This window comes from Maniola hyperantus, chromosome Z (assembly GCF_902806685.2).
Source record: "Maniola hyperantus chromosome Z, iAphHyp1.2, whole genome shotgun sequence".
Taxonomy (NCBI): Eukaryota; Metazoa; Arthropoda; class Insecta; order Lepidoptera; family Nymphalidae; genus Maniola; species Maniola hyperantus.
In genome coordinates this window covers 9,517,277-9,543,796 of record NC_048564.1, presented here as the reverse complement: position 1 = coordinate 9,543,796, position 26,520 = coordinate 9,517,277, and the positions used below count along the sequence as shown (strand labels likewise).

Genomic DNA, 26,520 nt, shown 5'->3' with positions numbered 1-26,520 from the left:
CCGGTAAGAAAGGATTTTTAAAAATTCAATCCCTAAGGGGGTGAAATAGGGGTTTGTAATTTTTAGTCCACGCGGACGAAGTCGCGATTATAAGCTAGTCCTTTTACATATTTAGAAGATAAAATAGCAACATAATCCTAGAGCATCGCTTTCTCTCATCGCTTATTCCCCGCGAGTCCGGTGTCCCGTAGAGATGCATCATTGAGATGCCTACGTGCTCGACGTGATAGTGATAACATGGAGTGAATTGTGGCCAAGGCGGGCTGTAAAACGTTCATCAGATACCGCCTGGGATGGGTGACGGCCCACGTGATGTACCTGGGTGCCTGAATCTAGACTTTCATTAAACATTTCTTACCCACGATGGAATAAAGTACGAATAGCTGTATAGCACGCGAAAGGTCGAGATGCCAATTGGGGTGGGGACACCCGCACAGCCCCCGCGCTAGCCCGGTGCGGGATAGCGCGGATGACGTGCGAGTGTGCGGGACGTCCTACCACCTCGTACCCCGATTGGCATCTCGACCTGTCGCGGACTATACGTACCGAGTACCTTGGGATTAATAGTAAGTATAAGTAGGTATGTTTGTCTGTGAGCGATGTCGTTAGCTTCAGACGTCAGCCTCCTATTTTTTATTTTATTCGGAAACAAATTAGCCCTTGACTGCGATCTCACCTGGTGGAAAGTGATGATGCAACCCAAGATGGTAGCGGGTTAACTTGGAAGGGGTGTGGCAGTTTCATTATGCCCATACGTACCCCGAAACGGTTTCTGCGCGTTATCGTACGGGCACGGCTTTGCCGGTAGGGTGGGAACTAGCTGAAACCTCTGACCAGACCAGAGACAATTTAGAAATTATAAATTCATAAATTACCCCGGCCAAGCTAGCAGGTAGACAGACACACTTACGCATTTAAAATATTAGTATGGATGTAATATTAGTATGGACCATATAGGTAGTTTAAACAAGCATGTCAGTCAATTAATTTAAAGACAAGTATTTCACAACATTCTAGTATAACAGATTTATAATATCAACTATACTAAAACCATCTGCTGATTGTTAGCTCTGTCCAAAAACTTAAAATTTTAATCGTTTGTGATCATTAGCCTATGACAAGTGTAACTTAAATACATGGCACCGTACAAAATAAGTTATTAAAATAATTAATTATGACATTCTCAAATGTTACAACCTCGTAACAACATATCGAAAATAACGAACTCATAATTATTCACTTAAGTACAGTGCGAAAAGGCTCTTTTGGCACTTGAATGACTTTGACAGAGGGGCGCTGTTGCAGAACAAAGGCTTAGACTATTTATACAAGAACAAAGGGGACACTTGACGGCAAAGTTAGTTCCGATTTTCACCACGCGCCAAAAGAGCCTTATCGCACGGTACTTACATAAATAGTAAATAGTTGTGCAAGTTTAATTGAATAAAAAATATTTTTATTTACCTATTTTATTTGAATGGACTTTTTGAAAGTCGATGAGGGTGTCTAATTTCTAAAAATGATGAAATAGGCGTGTCAGCACAGAATAATAACGTGTCTTCTATTTTAATCTAAAACCCAAATATCAATTTTCATGGATATAATTTCAAAGATAAAATGAAGAACTTTAATTCCCCAAGTATGGTCTACAGCTCAAAGTACTGGGCCTTCAACTTGATATTTGGCGCATTGGTTTTATAGGGTTCCATACCTCAAAAGGAAAAGGAACCCTTATAAGATCACTTCGTTGTCTGTCCATCTGTTGTGTCAGTCAAGGAAACCTATATAGGCTACTTCCCATTGACCTAGAATCATGAAATTTGCCAGGTAGGTAGGTCTAGTACAAGTAAAAATTTTTGACAGAAATCTCAGTGCACCATTCCTCCTAACGCAATAACACCTCTAAACTACATCGATAAAAAACATCGAGAATTGACATCTGCATACCACTTAGCAGATTAATTAATTAAACCCCTTGTATTGCAATCCTTGTTTTCATAATCAACACTATTTATACCAAATAGATAATATTTGATGCTCTTAAAATAATAAAGGCTCATGAACTCAACTGACCTGAAGTAATCGTTTTTGCAGAATATATTGCTGTCACGGGCGTAGCACCTCTGTTCAGAGTCAAGGGGCATTTTGCATTCGCAGCACCTTAAGCAAGGTGTGTGCCAACGGCGTTCTAAGGCGAGAAGGTAGTATCTGTCTGTGATGCGCGCTCCACAACCAGCGCATGCGTCTTCGGGTGGTGGCGGCGGTGGCTCATCTGGCGGTTCCCTCTTGCGACACGACGTGCAGTCGCGAGGGGATCCTGGTGATGCTGCAGGCGCCACTGGCGACAACTCGGACCCTGCTTCGTATGCCGATGATAGATACCGCTCACTCTGTTGCTGGAAATACATATACTCATTAAAAATAGTGCATTGTCCTTCTAATGCTACTAATAGCTCTACACTAGCACCGCGAAAATCCACGAAAGCCGCGGAATAATAGATTCGCGGCTTCGCGGCATTCTCCGTTAGTTGTTAATTTTGCTCTCCGCGACACAAGAACTTCGAACTAGACTGGTAAAAGTTGTGAAACTTTGCAAGTGTAGAGGCACATAATGTTATTCGCGCAGAGATCGGCGTGAATTTCGTGCAAAATTCACGGCCTCGATTCAGAGCGAGCGAGAGGGAGCTTAATATTATATCATCACCGGGTTAGCGTGGAGGCTGTGCGGGTGTGTGGGGCATTCCCTTTCCGATTGCCATCTGGATCTGTCACGTATTATAGACAAATAAGTTTTCTCTGATTATAATTTTCAAAATATGTTTATTAAATGTACAGAAATTGTCCAGTTACTGTTTATAAAAAGTATACAGATAAGATAGTTTTTGCCCGCGACTTTCTTTGCGTGAATTATAATTTATAGCACACTAGTGGATACCCAAAGTGTGCTACTACGCTAATAAAAGAATGTACCTAATGCATTGTATTAGTGGACTAAACCATCTTCGCCTTATTGCCTTTCTAATGAAACCGATATGGAGCACATCGGCTGGATAGTTTCAAAGCCTATAAGGGACACATAAGTAGAAACCTTTTTTATTTTATACCTATAATGTAGAAGAAAGTAGGTACCTACTCGGGAGTATGAAGTATAGAAAAATGTTCTACACTCAGCAAGTCTGAGAAACAAGTGGTATTAGAAAGTAGACCTACTCACCTGAAGTGGTTATAGCTATGAAATAATATGTAGTTGATACATTATATTATGTTTACAATTTAATATCAGTTGTGTAATAAAAAAAATAAAAAAAACTGACTTCCAAAACCACTACAAAGTAAAAAATAACTTTTGTTTCTACACGTGTATGTATGTTGAAGTCGGGCGAGCTTTATACTTTGATTTCTAGTTTCTGTTATTATGCTCGCCCGACTTCATATATATACACTCATTGCTTGGTACCTAAAATATTAATTCACCAGCAAAACTTTCCAAATCCACACGGCTTAGGAGTTCAGTACCTTCCAGAATCAGGATTTAGGAGCTGGGACTCGGAATTCAATTACAAAGTCAATGCTGGACATTTACAATGCTATTTTACCAGGAACAGTTCGTAAACCTCTATGGTTAAGGAGTACTGTACCATGCATCATCAGGTTTGAGAAGTTAAGCCTTGGAGTGTAATCATAAAGCCGTTGCTTGATACCAAATCCGGTCATGTCGGAAGACGTGGCCTTTCTTCGCGCTAAAGTCGTTCCGCACGCGGTATGCTGAAAGTGCGCCAACCTTCCGCGCACTTTCCATGCTAAATGAGTTGAGTGCTCAGCACCAGAGCCTAGACGTGTTCAATACAAATGTAAATAAATTTATTTCATGTGTAGATCACTAAGACTTATAAGAACCTTTGTGTATTTGTTCGAATAGGCTAGTATTATTAGTCATAAGTCTAACTTGTAATGCGCTTTGGCACTAGCTGTAAGCATATTGTAGAGGTGCAACCTCTACCGTTACTTTGCTGGCAGCTATTAGGAAAACTTCGCAGCTGCCACACAACAATATTCAAATTTGGAACGCAGTGGGGAATCCTCCTGGTCACGCACGTTACAAGATTCCACATTCCCTATCATCCGCTCGTCACGTCAACATCTTCTAGCATTGTATTATATAAAGCTCGCGAGCCCGTCTGTATTGTACATAACATATCAATTGTAAAGTGTAAAATAAACATCACTATATGTAGCTGGTTCTTCATTACATCAACCCTTCAGCTACATAATTGGTGACCCTCATTATTGACGAACACATCAGCCACATTGGGTACCTACGTCTACGGTCGAGCCTGCACACTGCTCCCGTACATCTCCGGCGTGCAAGCAACTCAACGCAACAAGCATCGACGTGCGGCCACATTAGCTGCACCCTCTGAACGCGAAAGCTACGAGTTACGACTGCGACTCGACATGGACGCCACAGATGGTGTCCCTCGTGGACGCAATCCAGTCAACTCGACGCGGCACGCTACGCAACCTACCCTGTCCTACATCGCTGACCACAACACAACCTCCTGAACCCGACGCGAGGTTCATACGTGCATGCCTTGTGAGTACATATCCAAGGCGCCCTGAGGAGGGATCCAGGTTTTATAAGGACATTATTTCTTCTGTGCTGAAAAACAATTTCTAACAATAATATTTGTGACATTGCATTTTGTTTTGTGAAAATTATTTTTGAGTGACGTATTTTTGTAATTTTCAAATTCAGTGAAAAAGAACATTAACATTCCATGAACAATATAGACAATAAGTGACGTCTCATCATCTCATTTTAAAAAGGGAATTTTTTATAGACGTTTTACTTTTTTAGAACAATTTTATTTAGTTATATTGTCATGTCATAATTGTCATTGTATTTTGTAAAATTTTCCTGTCATAACAATTTAAATTTCAGCAATTTATAAAGAAACAGTATTACACGTATGAAGAGGACTAATCTCTCCGTTCCATGGTTCCATTCACAACAAACTCCTACGGACCATGCCACAATTCGTAAGGTTTTCAGCAAAGCTTCCTCCGTGCATTGCGGATCATCTTTTATTTCAAAGTGAAGCAGCTTTTGTGGAGTGCTGTATAGCCTCCGCACACATGTTCCTGTAGTACACTGGGCAGCCTAAGACACGATGTCACTCGTTCGTAAGTCCTTCGACCTTTTCACTTTTCCAGGTTCACTGAGTTTATCGCGCTCAGAACCTCCCTTCAGGTCTGTGTGGACGCGAGTTTGCCAAGGTTCGACGTGAAGAAGATTTGCTCATCATGCGTCTCCTCCGTCATCAACCTTTTTGCACTCCGAACGCTTCATTTATTGTAATTATTTTTTTTCCGTGTCACTTAGGCATACAGGTCCACTGCTTATTTCTCTGGTCTTAAGTACTGCCTCCCAGTCATTGTGTACACAATGACCTGAGGTATTACACCATTACCAGATACTGCTACAGAAGACTCAACATTGAGGCAACTTTCAATCCTATTTGCCTTCTCATTTTTATCAATACATGTTCTAGTTTTAGGGTTCTTTTCCTTCATTCTTATGTATATAATACTTGCCTTACTTAATATTTTTTTTTTCTGTTTCTCACTCCGTAGGGGGGTGATGTAGAGGTGCAACCTCTACCGTTACTTGGCTGGCAGCTATTAGGAAAACTTCGCAGCTGCCACACAACAATATTCAAATTTGGAACGCAGTGGGGAATCCTCCTGGTCACGCACGTTACAAGATTCCACATTCCCTATCATCCGCTCGTCACGTCAACATCTTCTAGCATTGTATTATATAAAGCTCGCGAGCCCGTCTGTATTGTACATAACATATCAATTGTAAAGTGTAAAATAAACATCACTATATGTAGCTGGTTCTTCATTACATCAACCCTTCAGCTACAATATCAAGCATCTATAATAAAATAAAATAAAATAAAAGTATCAATTCACCATCAGAAATTCCCGAATCCCCACGGCTTAGGAGTGCAGTACCTTGCAGCATCAGGATTGAAAAGTTGAGATCCGAAGTTCAATGGTGTAGTCTATGCTTGGCACCAAAAATAATATTACATCATCCGCAATTCCTGAATCACTATAGTTTAGGAGTACCTACTGTACCCTACATCATCAGGGTTGAGGAGTTGGGGCTTGAAGTCTAAGCATGAAGTCGCTGTTTGGTACCTACAAAATTAATTCACAATGAACACTTCCTAAATCTTGATAACTTAGGTGGGCAGTAACCCTGCAGCATCAGGATTGAGGAGTTGGATCCAGAAATTTTTATAGGACCACCACGGAAACATCCTCTGTTGATTAAAAAAAATTTAAATCGGTCCAGAAACCTCGAAATAATCGATGTACCTACTTACGTACATAAAAAAAGTTCCTCCACCTCCTTTTTGGAAGTCGGTTAAAAATAGGTGTAAGTGGGTCTTGATAATTATTATTCAACGGGTCATTAAATAGCTATTTAACAATTCAAGATATTATAATATACTTACAGGTAAGCGTGAAAAAAAATCCGAAAATTGTGCTAAAATCATGAGATTAGCACTTCTTTTGTTAAGTATTCTATTCGTATGCTTAACAGGCATGACCAATTTTTAACCGACTGCGGCAAAACCAAAAGGAGGGGTAGTGATCTACCTATGTATGTTTTTTTTAAGAAAGAATATTAGCCAAGTTAATTGCTGACTAATATTCCCCTTTCCCCTCCAATTAAGCGTAAAGCTTGTGCTAGTACGACAATAGTGCAACGGGTAGGATTTGAACCGGCGACCTTTTGGTTTTCAGTCCGCTCCTTTAACCGTTGAGTTATCGAGGCTCTAAATGTATGTCGAATGAGGTGTCAATCGATTAGTAATTATGGTGCTGGTGACAGGCTACTTTTTATAATAGACAAAATCGATATGTTGCATGTTAGGTACATACAAAAAACTAAGGGTTTCTGAAATTTTTTTTGTTATCATATCGAGTACGATATCAAATGAAAGAGGAGAAAACTCATTCATAAATAAAAATATAGTACAACGTTAAAATATACCAAACGACAAAAAACAATTTAACTTCATTTCAGCGTTTATTAAAAGGTACTCCGGTATAGCCAGGTTTTGTTTTGAAATTTATCGTGGAGTCAACAGAAAATCAAAAAAGGTCTTATTACCTATGGATCCCTTAGGACAGTGGTACTGTCACTACCGGAACCCGCGCGCGCGGGGTGATTACGTAAAACGTTGCAGTAGCGACAGCAACGCGACTGCAGTAGCAAATGTGACAGTTCACTTACTGTCCCTCTTCTTCTTATTTTGCTTTGTGGCTATTGCTGCCTCTCTCTAGCCGGACGTTTGACAGCAATGATCGCGAGGATTAAGCCTGTCGCAAGCCTGTCGCGAGATACGTAATCACCCCGCGGTTGTTATGTGTAATATCAGAGTGAACTAGTAATGTGACTGTACCGCTAACACAGTTCAATATGTCGCTAGTGAAATCACAGCTCATCCACAGCTATAAAAAACTTGAAAACGAAGCTATCTTGTTTCCATAGACAACATTTCAGTGACGTCACTCGACTCTATGTATAGATGTTTCAATCTACCTGCCGCGCTGCCCGCCTCGGTGACTCGCCTTAACCAATTTTGGCGAAATGAAGTAAGTACCTACGTCCTACATCGATAGCTTGTATCCCGAGGAAGGACATATGCTACTTCTTATCCCGGAAAATCAAAGAGTCTCACGGGGCTTTTAAAAAACCTACACCCACACTGACCAAGTCGCAGGCATCATCTAGGTATTTGGTACAGATATAGTTTGGATCCCGGAGACGGGTATAGGCTTCTATCCCAGAAAAGCAAAGATTTCCCGCGGGATTTTTAAAAAAACCGAAACTTTCGCGGACGAAGATGATCATCTACCTACTCTAAATATATAAAAGAAAAAGATGACTGACTGACTGACTGATCTATCAACGCACAGCTCAAACTACTGGACGGATCGGGCTGAAATTTGGCATGCAGATAGCTATTATGATTTATGACATATATATATATATATATATATATATATATATATATATATATATATATATATATATATATATATATAAAATTACATCTATATACCTAGGTGTAATTTTTGATAAAAAATTGACCTTCCATGACCATATTAACACCGTAGCAGCTGACTCATTTCGAAGATTAGGATTTGTACTACGCAACTCTCGGGAGTTCCATAGTCCTTTGGTAATACGATTACTATATTACGCCTTAGTCCGAAGCAAGCTCGAAACAAGCACCTGTGTCTGGCATCCGTACGAGGCAAAGTACGGGCTTATATTAGAAAAAGTACAAAAGGCCTTCCTAAGATACCTGTATAAACGTTGCTATGGATATTACCCTTTCCTATACCCAACCAAATTTCTGTTAGGTTGCTTAGGTTTCAACTCCCTGGAGGTCAGACGCATTTGCGACCAACTGAAAATTATGTGTCAAATTTTGCGAGGAGATGTTTTGCTCCAGAACTTCATGACCAACTGTGTCGCATACGTGTCCCTGAATCCGACAGTAATCATCGTCCACGAAAAAATAAACTTTTCGTGGTCCCACATCATCGCACTGTTGCTAGATCTATGTCACCTATACCCCGTTCATTAGCATCATTCAACGCGCTTTTGGACAATAATGCTCAATGGGACCCATTTAATGATGGGTCTATAATACTGGTTCGGGAGTTACTGAAGTACGCTGAGAGCATTGCATGAATATGTCATTCAATGTTCTCAGCGTACATATTCAAAATTCTTTGATCTTTTATCGTTTTGTATTTTATGTCTTTTTTCTTGTACCTTTATTTGTATTTAAATTTATTATTAATCATCTAGTTAGTGTAAGTGGCACTGCCGTTCTAATTAGATATAAAATAAATAAATAAAATGACGTAGGCATCCGCTAAGAAAGGATTTTTGAAAATTCATATCCTAAGGGGGTGAAATAGGGGTTTGAAATTTGTGTAGTCCACGCGAACGAAGTCGCGAGCATAAGCTAGTAATAATAATTTTTCAAATCTATATAAATAATTGAGCAAAGAAATAATACGAAACAGTGGTAATAAATCCAAAATAATACACCAACGATATAAGCTAGTTGATAATAAATAGTTAATCGATGTGCTTTGCATACACCATTTAATTCGTAGCCCGAATCTGTTAACAATAATGTAAGTGCCTAAAACTACATACTTAATTCAAAGTTTGTTCCAACTATTTTTACCAAACCATTTATTTGAACGATAGTCTTACATCTGCGTTGTTAACTGTAGTTAAGAATCATAAAATTTGGTTGTATATCATCAGAGAAACTCGTGATTAACATAATTATTATTATTACCTACATGAATTTTAATTGAATGAGCAATAACTAATAATGAAACTCAAAAAACAACTGCCGTGCTCTGCCGCGCTTGACGGCGCGAAAATTACACCCAATTTAATTCAATTCGTTACCAAATCCACCAAAACTTACTAAACTTTTCATCTGGAGTAAGTATTTTAAAAAAACGTAAAACGTAAATTATTGCTCTTAATTATATGCAACTCTATTATGCCTCGTAGGGATATTTTACATTGTTCTATCAAATAAGACTTTGTAAAAAAAATGTTCTTGTGTGAGTCGGACATGAAAGGTTCCGTACCATCGTACAAGACACTTTTTATTTATTTTTAATTTGCATGGCGACCTAGCATCAATAGGAATACACACTGTCAAAATTTGAACTCTACCTGCTATGGTCCATGAGATTCCGCCCGCTGATTGACAGATAGATGGACGGACAGGCGGAGGGACATACGAACGGACAGCGGAGGTTTAGTAATAGGGTCCCAGTACGGCAGTACCACCCTTCGGGTACGGAACCCTACAAATTCTTAGTAAAAGTTGTAGTTTTGAAAAATTAAATTTTTTGTTACTAAACATTTAAGATCTGTAAACTAACCCAAATTCGCAATAAAGAAAAGTTGAAATTGAATTGAACTGAATTATGCCTACCTGCCAAATTGATTTACAAAACTGAAGACTGGCTATTGGCTTCATGCCTTGCCATCCAAAAAATCTCGGCACACTTTTAGATAACGAAAGTTTTGTGTTTCTCTAGGTCTCAGATTGGAAACACTACAGTGCCATCAGCACATATATTATGTCCGTGTGGAAAAGAGGTTGATAAATTTGAAATCTACGGACTCTCTTGCCAAAGGAGCTCTGGTGGGCTATTTAGGTATGGCTCTCAAAGGGCTCTTGCTACCATAGACATTCCTGCGCTCATTGAGCACCTGCAAGAGAACTGATAGATTGACGCTGGTTCCCTGGGAACAGCGATGGGGGCTAATGTCGGACGCAACTTGCGTTGACACTTTGGCCCCGTGTCATATCAGGGAGACAGCATCAAGATCGGGAGCCGCAGCAGAAATGGCTGAAAATGGCAAGCGGTGCAAGTATGCCTCTCTCGAGAGTAACACTTTTGTTCCATTTGCCGTGGAGACCCTAGGGCCATGGAGTTTTAGTGCTAAAAAAAATTACGAGACATTAATTGACCGCGATTAATAGCCTCATCTGGTGACAGAAGGGCTGGCTCATTTTTTGCGCAACGTATTAGCCTGACTGTCCAGCGCGGGAATGCAGCCAGTATTCTTGGCACCATTCCCCGCGGGCATGATTTGTATAGTAAATAGATAGAGCTAGCTTTTAGTTTTATTGTTTTATTGTAATATTAAAATATATCTACCTGCTAGCTGATGCCCGCAACGTTTTCCGCGTGGAATTAGGTTTTTTAAAAATCATGTGGGAACTCTTTGATTTTCCGGAATAAAAAGTCTATGTCACTCTCTTGGTCTTTGTCTATACCCATGCAAAAAATGACTTCAATAGGCTACTTGACACTTTTTTTAAGTTGGTCTTAAATGGTTAATATTTGTTCTATTATATCAAAAAAATTAACACTATATTTTTTTGCGCCCTAAAAACCGTAAAACTTTAATTTAAAAATATTTTTTTCTTAGACAGGTAAAAACACTGTCGGCCATGTTTGGCCGATAGATTATCTGTGCTCTGACGTCATGCATTTGTAAACAACAGCATAACCTCCCAAAGTTTAATAAACATGACTTCTATACTAGTTTACATGAAAAATATAGTAATTATCGTTATTGTAACATCCAAGAATGTAAAAAACGCATCGATAAAGACCACAGGAAAGTTGTGAATTAGAGTGCCCAGTGAAATAAATATACGTAACACGCAAAGACTTGCTTAAAGGGATCCTATATGACTAACGACTTCAACCCAAATTTATTTTTGCAAAGATCACTTTGTTGTAGGTAAGTCTTACTTAATAACTTATTCAATTTATAAAGAGAAAACGATATTTTTTTACGTTTACTATGAGTTTTTAGAAATATATAAAAACTAGCTTATGCTCGTGACTTCGCCCGCGTGGACTTCATAAATTTCAAACCTCCATTTAACCCACTCAGGGGTGGAATTTCAAAAAATCCTTTCCTAGTGGATACCTTCTCTTTACCTACAAAGAACACACCCACCAAATTTCATGTATCTAGGACCAGCTGTTTAGATGTTTAGGCTGTGCGTTGATATATAAGTTAGTCAGGACTCTAAATTTTATATATACCTATGGATACTACGTTAGTCCCCGCGTGACATAGGGATGACATTTCTTTGTTAACATATTTAATTACGTCACATCATGGCTGACAGCGTTTTCTGCGTTTCAAATAAAAATAAAAATTGTATTTTTTTAAATTGGATTTATATATCCATCCTGCGTTCTTAATAATTGTTATTGATATATTTCGTTGTCTTAAGCAAAATACTATAATAAATAATCATATTTTATTGGACGAAATTAGATATGAGTCAAGTAGCCGTTGCACCGTTGTGACGTTATTGTAGGACAAACCAACATACCTACCAACAAACACACTTTCGCATTTATAATATGGGTAGTGGGTACCTACTGATTAAAAAAATAGAAGAGAACACGTTATGTTACAGCGTTCTATTTTTCATGCATAGCTTTTACATTACGACGCCAATATTATATAGCTGCAAGAGATCAGCGGATATACAAACCAGGGAAACCAGTTTCTCAGCCCTAAAATGGAAAGCACTACTCCGAATACACATTCACTTCAAAGTAAATACCTACACTATATCATGATTATGCAACGACTCGCCGACGACATATCGAACATCCTTTAACTTAACATAAAGCACATAATATTACATTATCTATTTAGATCATAATTATTATTACGAAGTTAAGTATAGTACCTATATCTATGCAAGAGTGCGAACACCTACGAGCATAATATGCGTGCATATATGCTTTAATTTAATTTTTGTGCTTCCCTGCTACAAATAAAACATACTCAGATTAGAAAACCCAAAAAAAATACCTGGAAACTTAATGGTTTTTAACATTATTCCACTCGGAATTATTTAATTTCATAGGTATAAAAATTGGTCAACGATCTTTTTATTATATTATCAGTTTTTCAAAGTTACTGCCTGACTCTGACTTTTAGATTACAATCTATATGCGCTCTTAATCTAAATATATAAAAGGAAAAGGTGACTGACTGACTGACCTATCAACGCACAGCTCAAACTACTGTACGGATCGGGCTGAAATTCGGCATGCAGATACTCGTAGCTATTATGCCGTAGGCATCCGCTAAGAGAGGATTTTTGAAAATCAATCCCTAAGGGAGTGAAACAGGGGTTTGAAATTTGTGTAGTCCACGCGGACGAAGTCGCGAGCATAAGCTAGTAATAATAATTTTTCAAGTCTATTTAAACATAATATATAAATAAATAATCGAGCAAAGAAATAATACGAACCAGTGGTAATAAATCCAAAATAATATTTAAATTGAGAGGTTGTTTTACGGTTCCCTTAACCTGGCCGGAAAAATCATTCCTCCGCATTCATTGAATAAACTCATATCAATTACTTAAAATGCTGAATTATTTTACACTTTCACCCGCGAATTGAACTATAAACCTTTATGAACTTTTGCTCATGCAAAATAAAGTAAGTATTCACTAATGTAAACACTCTTATAATTGTCCTTTAAGTACCTACCTTAGTTAATTTATTGTCAATTAATTAAGCCACAAATTTTACATTTGTAAGTTTTACTCACGTAAGTAGCTTACATAATAAACTTACAACTAATGTAGTTCGGCCGGCCGGCTAAAAACTAAATGCCACAAAAGTTAACTAATTAGATAAAATATTCCAAAAGATCATAAGTCACTACTAACACATTCAAAACGCTAATGTAACTGTTTGCGTTAAGGTTCAATGTCAAATAACGTCATTGATAATAACAATAGAGTAACAAATTTTTTTACAACAGGGTTGCATCTTGCAACAACCGGAACTTGGAATTCCGGAAATCCCGATCAGTCCTTTAGAACTGACAAAATAACCACGCACCTATTTATAAAAAATTAAATTATAAATAATTATGTTTCGTCCGTGGGAAGAAGCAAATGAAAACAGTTTTAATTGTGTTCGGATTCATTTAAATCCTCAGTCTAAACTAATAGTAAAAAATGTGTACAGTGAACTTTTTAGAGAAATGGGACCCAGTGCATTAAAAAAAACTGCTGGACTTACTAAATTGCCATACGGAACTGGGAAAAAATAATATATGGTATTGCCGACGAAAGAATTAACACTAAGAACCGAGAAGAAAATTTTATTCGACAACCCTATGCAGGTGTAGAATCTCTTTGTTTGCGGGACATAATGATAAATTTTTAGCTTTAAATAAGTAGTTCTTAGGTTTTATTTTACTCGCACACATTAGGACTTATGACCGTTCAAAAGACAAAACACTATTGTTAAAAAGTTTTATAGCTTCTAGCTTTTATCCGGAAGGCTTAGCTTATACCAATGTAAACATTTTTTTAATTATGTAAGATACTTACGAGAATAAAACTTACAGATGTATTCGCGGCCTAGTGGCTGCTCAAGCTACTAGGTATCAGAATAATAATCAATCAAATTAATGACAAAATTAATGACAAGCAAAACATTACGTTAAATTTTACGTGATTAACTTACGAGTATTCACTAATGTAAACACTCTTATAATAGGCTACTTGACAATTTTTTTAAGTTGGTCTTAAATGGTTAATATTTGTCCTATTATATCAAAAAAATTAACACTATATTTTTTTGCGCCCTAAAAACCGTAAAACTTTAATTTAAAAAAATATTTTTCTTAGACAGGTGAAAACACCAAAAAATATAGGGCGCAAAAAAATATAGTGTTAATTTTTTTGATATAATAGGACAAATATTAACCATTTAAGACCAACTTAAAAAAATTGTCAAGTAGCCTATTGTCCTTTAAGTACCTTAGTTAATTTATTGTCAATTAATTAAGGCCACAAATTTTACACTTGTAAGTTTTACTCACGTAAGTAGCTTACATAATTAACTTACGACCAATTTACCAATGTAAACACTTTTTAATTATGTAAGATACTTACGAGAATAAAACTTACAGGTGTAATCGCGGCCTAGTGGCTGCTCAAGCTACTGGGTATCAGAATAATAATCAATCAAATTAATGACAAGCAAAACATTACGTAAACTACTGGTAAACTATCACTAAACTGAATTTTATCACAAGTTAATGGCATTACTGAACACTAAACATTTCTTCCTTTTGCATTCATTTAAATTTCTCGGTATCATTTTTTTTATTATTATTACAAACGTCCATAAATAAGACTAATGCCAGTAATTAAGAAGTTAAACGTGTCGTTTGTGATTTATTTATGTGTAAAATAAATAAAACTTAAATAAATAAATAAAGTTAGCGTTTGCACCTACGGAATTCGATCGTGTCAGCGGAGCCGTCGGCAAAAGGTTAATTATGTACCTACTGGCGATAAAAAACTAAGGATTAAATTGAATTCTTGTGTCTTAAGGTTTTTCAAATTTTATTATACATACATTACGTATGGTATTAAATTTTATTGACGCTACTTGCTAAAAACATGTCAGTTTTACAACTATATATCAAAACAGTCATTTGCATATGTCTATATTACTTACTATCACATTGGTAGGTAATGGAGTTTCGTCACTTAAAATAAAAAATTTGAAACAAAGTAGTCCCTACCTACAAACCTACTTATCAAAATAAATATGCGGCACTTTATCTTTGTACATGCAATAAATAAAATATAATGATAATATCTTTTTAGACTTTCACAAAAACTAATTTTTATGTGGGTTTTTGTACCCTTAGGTAGATGTATATCTAATTATTACATATAGGTATAGTCCGCGACAGGTTGACGACCCGCACTCGCCCGCACCAGGTTAGCGCGGGGGCTCTGCGTTTGTGCATTTTCACACCTACCTATCTAGACCTGTCGCGTACTAAACCTATAGTGAGGCTGCGAACGTGTAGTTGTGACAACGCATTTCAATCGATTGCGGTTGTTAAGCAAGATTTATCAAAGTCGGTAACTGGATGGGTGAAACACCGCCAACTTCCTACTTAGCTCCGGGATAGTAGGTATCTATTGAGAATTTCTTAACAGAAAAATCCAATACCTACCTAACTTACATTTTATTATTTTTGTTATAGCGGCAATAGAAACTTACAAGCCCTGTAAAAATTTCAACTCTCTAGTCTCAACCTATTAAGGTTCACGAGATACAGCCAGATTATCACAGATATATATTAATGCAAGCTTATGCCCACGACTTCGTCCGCGTGGACTATATAAATTTCAAACCCCTATTTTACCCCCTTAGAGATTGAATTTTCAAAAGTCCTTTCTTAGCGGGTGTCTAAGTCATAATATAGCTATCTGGATGCCTCATTTCAGCCCTATCCGTTCAGTAGTTCCAGCTGTGTGTTGATAGATCAGTCATTCAATCAGTCAGCTTTTCCGTTTATATATTTACTAGCTGATGCCCGCGACTTCGTCCGCGTGGAATAACATTTTTCAAAATCCCGCGGGAAGTCTTTGATTTTCCGGAATGAAAAGTAGCATATGTGTTAATCCAGGGTATAATCTATCTCCATTCCAAATTTTATCCAAATCCGTTCAGCCGTTTTTTCGTGATTGAGTAACAACCATCCAAACATCCACACTATCACATTTATAATATTAAATATTATTAGGATTAGGATCTCTAGGGATTAGGATTAGGATAGACAAAAAAGAATAATTGTTATTTTGCCTATCAAGGAGTCGAGACGACATCGAGCTATAAAAGACTTCAACGATATTGGAGTGGCTAAAAGTTTTGAACGTCATTGAAACTTCTAAATTAATATGACCTACTTATCAATACTTATCCAATATCGATCTCAAAAATCTAGAGTTTAGTATTGTAGGTGTTGAGACGATTTTCTTCGAAAAATGTTTAAAATTGCCTGACTCACTGACTGACTCATCAACGCCCAGCTCAAGTCCTTGGACACAGAACATGAAATTTCGCCCAGAAGTTCCCTTTATTGTGTAGACAAGGAATAGATACCTAGAACGACAAGGCTCTTTTGGCACTTGGATGACATTGACAGGGGGCGTAGTTGTAGAACAAAGACTGCCAGCAAATAAAATTTCCTCAATTTTAGGGAATATGTTGAAAATGTCAATGTCGAAAATCGGGTAAGCTGCATCTAGTTTTAACTGAATGAGAAATTGAGAAAGCCATCCCTGTTTCCGAATCGAGAAAGAATAGTGGTAGATGCATCCGAATATTCGTAAGCACTTGTAAAAGTTTATACGAATAAAAAAAGATTTTCATTTCATTTTCATTTTTAATAATAAAAATCATTAATACGCCATGAACTTGCAACTTATCATGTTTACCTGCTCAAATAATATATTTACCTAGTGCTAAATATAGCTATATGATACAGACACATTTAAGTATGCTGTATATATTATAAGGATTTATCGTGATGTTGTGTATATGGAATGGCTCTAGTATTTAAAAAACCGTCAAGTGCGAGTCAGGTTCGAGCAATGAGGGTTCCGTACTAAAGTCGTATTTTTTCGACATTTTGCGCGATAATTCAAAAACTATGATGCATAAAATAATTAAAATCTGTTTTAGAATGTACAGGTGAAGACCTTTCATATGATACCCCACTTGATGTCACTCACTTCGAAAGTTGAAAATACTAATTAGTTTATGACCACAATTTAATTTTTTTTGTGTGATCTAACCCTAAATTCACGGTTTTTAGATTTTTTCCCAAATGTCAGCTATAAGATCTACCTATCTGCCAAATTTCATGATTCTAGGTCAACGGGAAGTACCCTGTGGGTTTCTTGACAGACAGACAACAAAGTGATCCTATAAGGGTTCCGTTTTTCCTTTTGAGGTACGGAACCCTAAGAAAGGTGAATTTCAGATTTTTTACTTAGCAACACCACTTATAAACGGTCAGCGTGACACTTCACAAGATGGGGGCGTTAGTTCCGATTCTGGCCACGCGCCAAAAAATCCTTGTCGCACTGTGATTAGGTCAGGATTTGTAAAAATCACCAAGGAAGCGAATACGTGGCCGTTCGCTCATTATTTGAATATTTGACTTCCAATACGTCGGTATACCTACAGGTTAGCTTATTATTTATTGGCCAAGGTTAATATGATTATAATCAGATGATATGCTAGTGATAATCAATAAATAATGACCCATGAGTCCCGTAAAATATTTTGAAAAAGTGTATATACATATATATATCTAAAAATATGTAAAGTCAAAAGCTGACTGACTGACTGAGTGACTGATTGATTGACTGACTGACCATCAACGCACAGTTCAAATTACTGAACGAATCGGGCTTTATGGATTGCAGATAGCTAAGTATTATGATGTAAACATCCGCTAAGTAAGGATATTTGAAAATTCAACCCCTAAGTGGGAACAATATGGATTCAAAATGTGTGCCTATAGTCCACGCGGATGAAGGTGCGAGCATAAGCTAGTTGTTTATAAATATGAAAGTTCATACCTACCTATGGTTGTTTTTTGCGTAGTCTGAAATAAATAAATAAACTAGGTAGGCCTTTCAGATGATTCGCGGTAAATTCAATTTTTTATTTCAAAGTGAAAATGCCATTGTGTCACCTCACTAATCATTATTTTTTACTAGATGATGCCTGCGACTTCGTCCGCTTGGATTTAGGTTTTTAAAAATCCCGTGGGATTATTGATTGAATTTTTTGATTTTTGATTTTTCGGGATAAAATGTAGCTTATGTCCTTCCCCGGGATGCAAGCTATCGCTGTATCAAATTTCGTCAAAATCGGTTTATCGGATAGGCCGTGAAAGGCTAGCACACAAACAGACAGACAGACAGACAGACAGACAGACAGACAGTATGGATTGTAACAATACATCATATATAGGTATACCTCTACTTTAATTCTTTATGAGATAAGTGCCTATGTAGAAGATAGGTAGGTACCTAATTTTATATTTTCTTGTATTTTCCCGAAAACAATTAATAATTAGGTATAAATTATTAGATTAAGAAAAATCAATATTCAGTGAGATACGTAAAAAATAATATACTACTTACATAGGTATACCTAGGTACTTATCAGCTGGTATCATTTAACATAATAGGTACGATAAATTTTAATTTTACAAATCCTGTGCCCAGCTTCCAGGTCTAGTTACAGGATATGCAGAAGAACCATCTTAAAAACGTTTAGCTTTCATCAAGAACCTCAAAACGAATTCTCCGAACAAGGGCCCGACGGCTTATTGACACAGACTCAACTAACACATAAGAGGCATAATGTGGCTAAGTATATCCGATGTACACAATCCTTCACAATCTCTGAACTAAAATGGCACGTCTAAATCTATTGCCATCCATTTCATAATGTTACTTGATATCACTAGATTTAGACCTGTTAATTTAGTTTAGTTTAGAGATTGTGTACAAGAGAATCGGTCCCAATATGCAACTTACGAGTCTAAACTATAGGGGTAGATATGTTATGGGAAAACAATCACATGATGCATAAGAGCTACTTTATACAACTAATACGCAAGTAGGTACCTACCTAATAGATTTCTTTTACTACAAGTTAGACCTTGACTGCAACCTCATGTGGTAGTTGGTAGTTAGTGTATCTACACTTTCTCCCCCACCCACCCACGTATTTAAATATTGTTTTCATTTATTTCTTTTTAACATAATATTATGTACCTCTTAGCTATTAGCATAATTTCATAATTATGGGGTACCTAATAAATCAGCTTAAAATAATAAAGTCAGTCCCATGGTTAACGAGATGGGCTTGCTTGCCAGGACCTTTGACAGATTTCCGTTGTACAGAAAGTAGGTAAGTATAATGCGCGACAGGTCGAGATGGCAATACCTACCTAATATAACTAGACCGTACCCACTACATGATGCCTGCAGTTTCGCCCGCGTGGTTTGAGGTGTTTTAAAATCCAGTGGGAACTTTTTGATTTTCTGGGATAAAAAGAACCCTGTGCTTCCCCGGCATGCAAGTGTCTTTGTACCAAATTACGTAAAAATCGGTTGAACGGATGAGCCATAAAAAGCTAGCAGACAGACGGACAGACACTCTTTCGTATTTAAATCAAATATTAAAGTATGGATAAAGGAAAACGTGTTCGATAGAAAAATCGCTTTTCACAAAGTATGCAGTATGTAAAAGCATGAAGCATATAAAATTTAACACACATTTCACAGTTTCAGCGAAATCGCGCATGTAGGTACCTATAAGGTAGGGTATAGGTGTAAGGTATGTAGGTATGTACCTAAGTATACCTACAGAAGCTCTAGGTAGGTACAACATTGATAAATTACCTAAAACAAACTTATAAATAAAAAATCAGATGATGCCCGCGACTTCGTCCATGTGGATTTAGGTTTTAAGAATCTTGTGGGAACTCATTGATTTTCCGAGATAAAAAGTAGCCTTCCCCGGGATGCGAGCTAGCTCTGTACGCGTAAAAATCGGTTAAGCGGATGAGCCGTGAAAAGCTAGGAGACAGACAGACACTTTCGCATTTATAATATTAGTATGGAAGTATGGATTATTAAACTTCCTATGGTAGGCAGTAGGTACCTAGGTAGGTACCTACATTGCATCCCTTGTTTATCTATGTTATATAACAATAGATTTAGTGACTTTTTAAAGATATCTCAATAATTTGATGATATAAAACTTTGTTCAAGTCCCTAAATAATGCATTAATAATGATATTTGGAATTGAATTCTATTTGGCATAATGTTATTGTAAATTAAACATTTGAAAAGAGCAACCGCTGAGTTTCTTACTGGTTCTTCTCGGTAGGAATGTCATTCCGAACCAGTGGTCGATTTTTTTGACGATTCAATAACGCTTGTAAAAGTGTATACCTACATGAAAAAAAATCTATGTATTTCTATTTCTATTAAGAGGGGGACAACCAACCTTAAAGTAGATAGGTAGGTGGGTACATACATAACTATCTGTGCGATCGGCCAGGCAATGGGAAAGTAGCAAAAATAAATGAAAAAATATTAAATTTTTCATCACGATGGGAAAGTTAGGTTGGGCTTCGTAAATTTTATCAAGAAAAGCCCGGCAAGAGGTGAAAAGTTGAAAGTACACGAAATCTTACCCAGTGCATCGCCCCCCTCTCTTCGTACACTCCCATCTGGGGGTCAATCTTTCCGTTTTCTATTTTCGAACGTAAAATGGGCCTCTGCCCCACTACACTGTGGCACTCACACACAGCCCGCGGTGCATGACAACGTGCGCGGCGCGTCGCGTCGGACTCGCGACTGCGGCGCCCGTGCCTCGGCCCTGACTCCGGCCGGAGGAGGCCTGGCCCCGCCCCTGGTCCCGCCTGCCGGTCGATGAGAACTTGAGGACACGAGCCAACGTTTTTTTTATTTCATAAAAGTTGTTATTGAATTTTTGACGCAACTTTTTGTGCAAAGTAACGAATTGCGCTCAAGTGGCCCTCTCTTGAAATAGTTTTAGTCCGTTCGATCGAATGTTCGCACTATGAAGGCAATTTATTGATAGCGCGATTTGCACATACCTATCTACTTACTGTTCAGTCGTTTTGGTGCCAGTTTTTTAATCACCAAGTAAGAAATAACCGAGCTGAGATGATATCAATTAATTTGACAGGTGGGTTAGTAGGTATACCTATGTAGGTACCTACCTACCAACAATTTCAGACACCTAGGACTTACACCAACAAAAGTTCTGAAATTAGTTCAGCTGTTCTCGAGATTTGCGAGCAGCAACACATTTGGCGATTCATTTTTATAATTATAAGTAGAGATAGTCCGTAAAAGACTCCTCGCGCGCCATCTTAACTCTATGGGTCAACTGCATAATAACAGTATCTACGACCACCTTTAAAATTATTAGGTAGGTAAGTACCTACCAAAAACTGTCAAATGTTTTTATGATCATTCTATAATATGTATCTACTTATTAAACAAGTTACCTACTACTTAGATAAAATGAGTTAGGCAAAAAAAGTATTTTTTTAAATAATTTTCTTTTTTAGAAAAGCACTAAACATGCCTAATAATTTTGAATTTGGAATAATCTTTCTTCCTGAATAGGTATCTTGTACAGTTCTTGCAATTCACGAAGGCGAGTGGACTTTACTCGTGGTTGCGTCGGATACGCGGGCATTGCGTAGGTGTGCGTGCATGTCGGACCAATCAGTCGCGAGCAAGCGCTCGCAAACGCACACATTCAGTGTACCTTACTTATACACGAGAAGATATCCCTACGTGTGCTTATACCGATACGACTTAAACACAAGCATGAGCCACACTGCTTCGTGCATTGCAAGAACTGTATCAATATTCATAATTTTTCTTTAGCCTAGGTATATATATCTAAATAATTTTAAGTACATATCAAAAATTGACGGTTGGCAGGATTCGAACCTGCGTCATCTGGGTATCGCGCCCGACGCCTTTGACCGCTAGGCCACGGAAAAGATTCCGACGAATTGAGAACCTCCTCCTTTTTTGAAGTCGGTTAAAAATGAGTTCAAGTGAGGATAGTAGGTAGGTAAGTACCTACGTATCTACCTATGGAATTTTATTGCACACCTAATTTGAGAACAGACGCCGAATTAGCAAAATGTGATTTTTTTAAACAATTTACTTACCTATAGGTACTTGTTTAATTTTTTGGAAAAGCACTATATAGATACATGCCTTGACCGGGAGTGCCTTTCTGGCCTCGTATTATAGACGTCCTCGCCAAGGCCATCTAACTCACACTCGACCAGAAAACGCTTAATTACTTACTTCCCGGTCTCGTGCAGTAATGTATACCTACCTATTGATTGTTACCTGTAGGTACCTACTGTACCTAAGTACCTACAGTAGGTATTTCAAAAAACAAATGATTACTTATTTTGATTGAAAACGCGTAGGTACCTAGTCAGAAGCTCGCGAAGAGGATTCTGAATGAAGCGAGCCTACGAGGCGGAGTGGAAAAAAGGGAGGAGGTGGTGAGCGTGATATCCGTAGCGAATACCTAGAGTAACAGGTGAAGCCGAATGAAGGCAACATACAGTAAGTACAAACAATTCCACCTAATAAAAAGGTTTTATAAAAAATACTGAAATAACAGATATAGCTACATTGAGTATAGCTACCTATAGGTACAAACGTCAATCAAGTTGATATCCTATGGACAGAGAGCCCGCGCGTGCCAGACCTTCGTTATTTTACAAAAGCTAAAAGTTTCTCGGCGTATTGTCACCAATAGAGGGCGAAACGATCAGTGTCTATGAAGTTCGGATTATGGTGGGTTTGCGAGATAACAGGTAACAAAGGTGTAAAAAATCTTAGGTCAAAGTACCTAGGTACAGCTAATATTTTCTATATTTTATTCCGAATAGGTAGTATTAGAAATCACTTTATGCTTTGCCAGACACTAAGTGCCGTGACAACTCTCTGCCAGACGCCCTTAGAGTTTGAAGTTTAAGGGTGTCTGGCATGGGGTTGCTATAATATACCTACCTACCTATTCACGTAAAATTCGTTACACCTTTGTTACCTGTTATCTCCCAAAGCCACCATGACCCAAACTTCATAATCGCTGATCGCTTCTCAGTGTTGGGGACAATACGCAGATAAAATTTTCGGTTTTATAAAATAACGAAGGGCTGGCACGCGCTGGCTCTTAGGCGATTGGTAAAATGATAGTAAAATTATACTCATAACGCGTAAAATTTAACTCCTCACGCGCCATTTTAACTTTATGCGTCAAATTTCAGGTCAAGAATACTTAGGTACGATTTTAGTCCTTATTTCTAAGGTGAACTGTAATTTTGACATGACAGTTGACCCATACAGTTAAAATGGCGCGTGAGGAGTCATTTTGTATGGACTGTGTGTTCTTCGTAGACAGACGACCTTTGCTGTCAACTGTGAAAATATAAATTTGAATTATACTTAATAACAATTTACATAGTTATTAAAGTTCTGAAATATTGTTTAGTCAGTCCAAATCTAAAAGTGTATTTCCGTTACTAATCCACTTACTTTAAAGCGCAAGTTTGCTTCCTAAAATCATGGTAATAAAATTATTAGCCCTCGATAAGTGGGCTCGTCTAGTGAGAATCATTTGGCAAAATGGTGGGCCTTTTGGGGCCTTGCGAAGATTGTGGCGGACTGATACTCTGAAAGTAAGTAGTCATACCCACCTTCACCTGGTTTAAAAGTCACTGAGTAAGTAGATAGGTAAATTAGCTTCTGAAAATCGTGCGGTGTTCAACAGAGCAAAGCGCTACTAACGACCGAGCACAGATTCCTACTCTAAGTACAAAGCGCAAGTGAAGTCCGATCACATAAAAAAGGTAGCCCATGTCCTTCCCCAGGACGCAAGCTATAGTCTGCACCAAATTTCGAAATCGGTTAAACGGATGGACTGTGAAAATCAAGCAGAGAGACAGATAGACACTCTTTCGCATTCATAATATTATTACTTACTAGATGAAGCCCGCAACTTCGTCCGCGTGGATTAAGCTTTTCTAAAAATAAATCCCGTGGAAACTCTTCTATTTCCGGGATAAAAAGAAGCCTATGTCCGTCCCCAGGATGTAAGCTAACTCTGTAGGTAGGTACTTACCAAATTTCATCAAATTCAGTTAAACTGGTGGGCTGTGAAAAGCTAGTAGACAGACAGACACACTTACGAATTTATAATACTTATTAGTGTGGATTTTTACAATTTTGGATTTTTTAAGACTGCATTAGGTAGGTAATGCAAAATTCAGAATATAAAGGCAGAACCGGGGGGAGGCCTTATACCCAAATATGGGATCCTTATCTACACTTCACAGAATACCTACTCACATTAAAAAAAAAAAAAAAAATCTAACTTTTGTAAATTAATATTATAATTATTAACTACCTACCACTACATACCTACAAAAACCTCACACATACAAAACACATACTTAATTATTATACTAACATAATTATACTAACAAAACTAACATAAGATTAAGCGAAAAAGTTATAAAAATAAATAATATTAGATACGAGTAGTTATAAGAAAACATTGTATATAAAGATAAGGAAGTAAATAAAGGCTTAATAATAATAATAATTAGTGTGGATAATTACTTAGGTACCTCATTGACGGTAGAATTATAGTTTTATCTACTGATATACCCATTACCCATACCCTTGAATATTCACTGAAAAGTCCAAGAGGTGGAAGCGACATCCGTATTCCGTAGTATCTTTGTATTTTATCAATAGGAAGGGAAGCTTGTCGGTGTGGACTGCTGTGGCAATACATATTACGAAAATCCTTATTATATGATTGGACGAAACCGCTGGGTCATTTATAATCCTGCCGTGAAGTTTGAGTATGATGCTAGTCAGGTAAGATGAACGTTCGTCTTGATTATTTTCAATAGGTGGGCTGAAATCTGTAACGGGTGAAACAGACAACGATTTTTCCGAGGCTTCTAAACCAATTTGCGTGATTATTTTCATAGACCCCTGATCCTACCTTTCCCTACCCTGACCTATCTTTCAATGATACCATAGAAAAGTAAAGTAGTTTTATTTGGTTATATTTGAACCTACAATCTATGTAAAATCGCCTGCATCAGAATATTATAACAGAGCAATGTTCAAATGCAACATAATTTTTGTTTCTTTAATCTGTACAAAATGAGTTCTCGCGCACCATGTTTAATTATTATTTGTATAAAAATAAAATTACTTAACTATTTTATATTCCCCATTTTTTTGTGATCCGCTTATTCTGGCTCCCTACACCTTCTGCCTTCTCACACCTAGTATATACCTACGTACCTATAGCCTGTATCAAATGACTCCTCACGCGCCACTTTAACTCTATTGGTCAACTGTCATGTCAAAAGAACGGTTTACCTTTAAAATAAGGCCTAAATTTGACACATTAAGTTAAAATGATGCGTGATAACTCATTTTGTACGCATTATACCTACAAGTATTTTGGAAACGGGCAAAGATTTTCTTTTTCTTTATCAGATATCTGCAGAATGGTCTGGTTGGCTTCACTACAGGACCGATTGTAAGCCGAATGAAGACCATGCCAAGATCTGTTTAATGTGTTGCCCTTTCGTACGCTCTTGGCTTCTCCCGCATATGGAGAACTTATCTGGCTCCGATCAAGCTTACTATCCTTACAGCACGACTCGAGCGTATTTACATGTATGGAATGGTGGGTACGTTTTAATTTTTCATCCGACAATAATTGAAGGATTTATGATTTTAGCAATGTTTGACTTTGAGAGATGAGAACTTTCAGGAATGCAAATTTCCTCATGATGTTTTCCTTCGCCGTAAAGCAGATGATTATTTATTGCTTAAAATGCACATCATTCTGAAAAGTTACAGGAGCATGCCCGGGATCGAACCCCGGACCCCCTAAACTAGAAGGCCAAAGTCTTAACAACCCGGCTATCACAACAGCACAGTTTGTCTAATTTGCTGTACTTTTTATAATATTTTTATTTTTTATTTTATAGACTTAATGAAAAGTGAACATTTTACACCACACTTTTAGACCAAAGCACTAGATAAAAAAACGGTCAAGTGCGAGTCAGGCTCGCGCAACGAGGGTCCCGTACTACAGTCGTATTTTTTCGACATTTTGCACGATAATTCAAAAACTATGTTGCCTAAAAATAAATAAAAATCGGTTTTAGAATGTACAGGTGAAGGCCTTTCATATGATACCCCACTTGATATAGTTATTTTACTTCTAAAATTGAAAATACTAATTATTAGTTTATGACCACAATTTAATTTTTTTTGTGTAATATAACCACAAATTCACGGTTTCAGATTTTCCCCGAATGTCAGCTATAAGACCTAGCTACCTGCCAAATTTCATGATTCTAGGTCAAC

At 37.3% G+C, this 26,520-nt stretch overlaps 1 protein-coding gene across 2 annotated transcripts in view; it reads right to left on the bottom strand.

The window, feature by feature from the left end:
• LOC117995860 (protein apterous-like) overlaps positions 1–20,892 on the bottom strand; it is a 102,423-nt gene extending 81,531 nt beyond the window's left edge. For both annotated transcript variants that reach the window (XM_034983872.2, XM_034983871.2), the window contains exons 1-2: positions 20,742–20,892; positions 2,074–2,396 (exon numbers count right to left, since the gene is read on the bottom strand). In XM_034983872.2, the coding sequence (XP_034839763.1) occupies positions 2,074–2,396; positions 20,742–20,777 (359 nt within the window). In that variant the 5' untranslated portion in view covers positions 20,778–20,892. The remainder of the gene's footprint in view (positions 1–2,073; positions 2,397–20,741) is intronic.
• Positions 20,893–26,520: the final 5,628 nt, after the last annotated feature.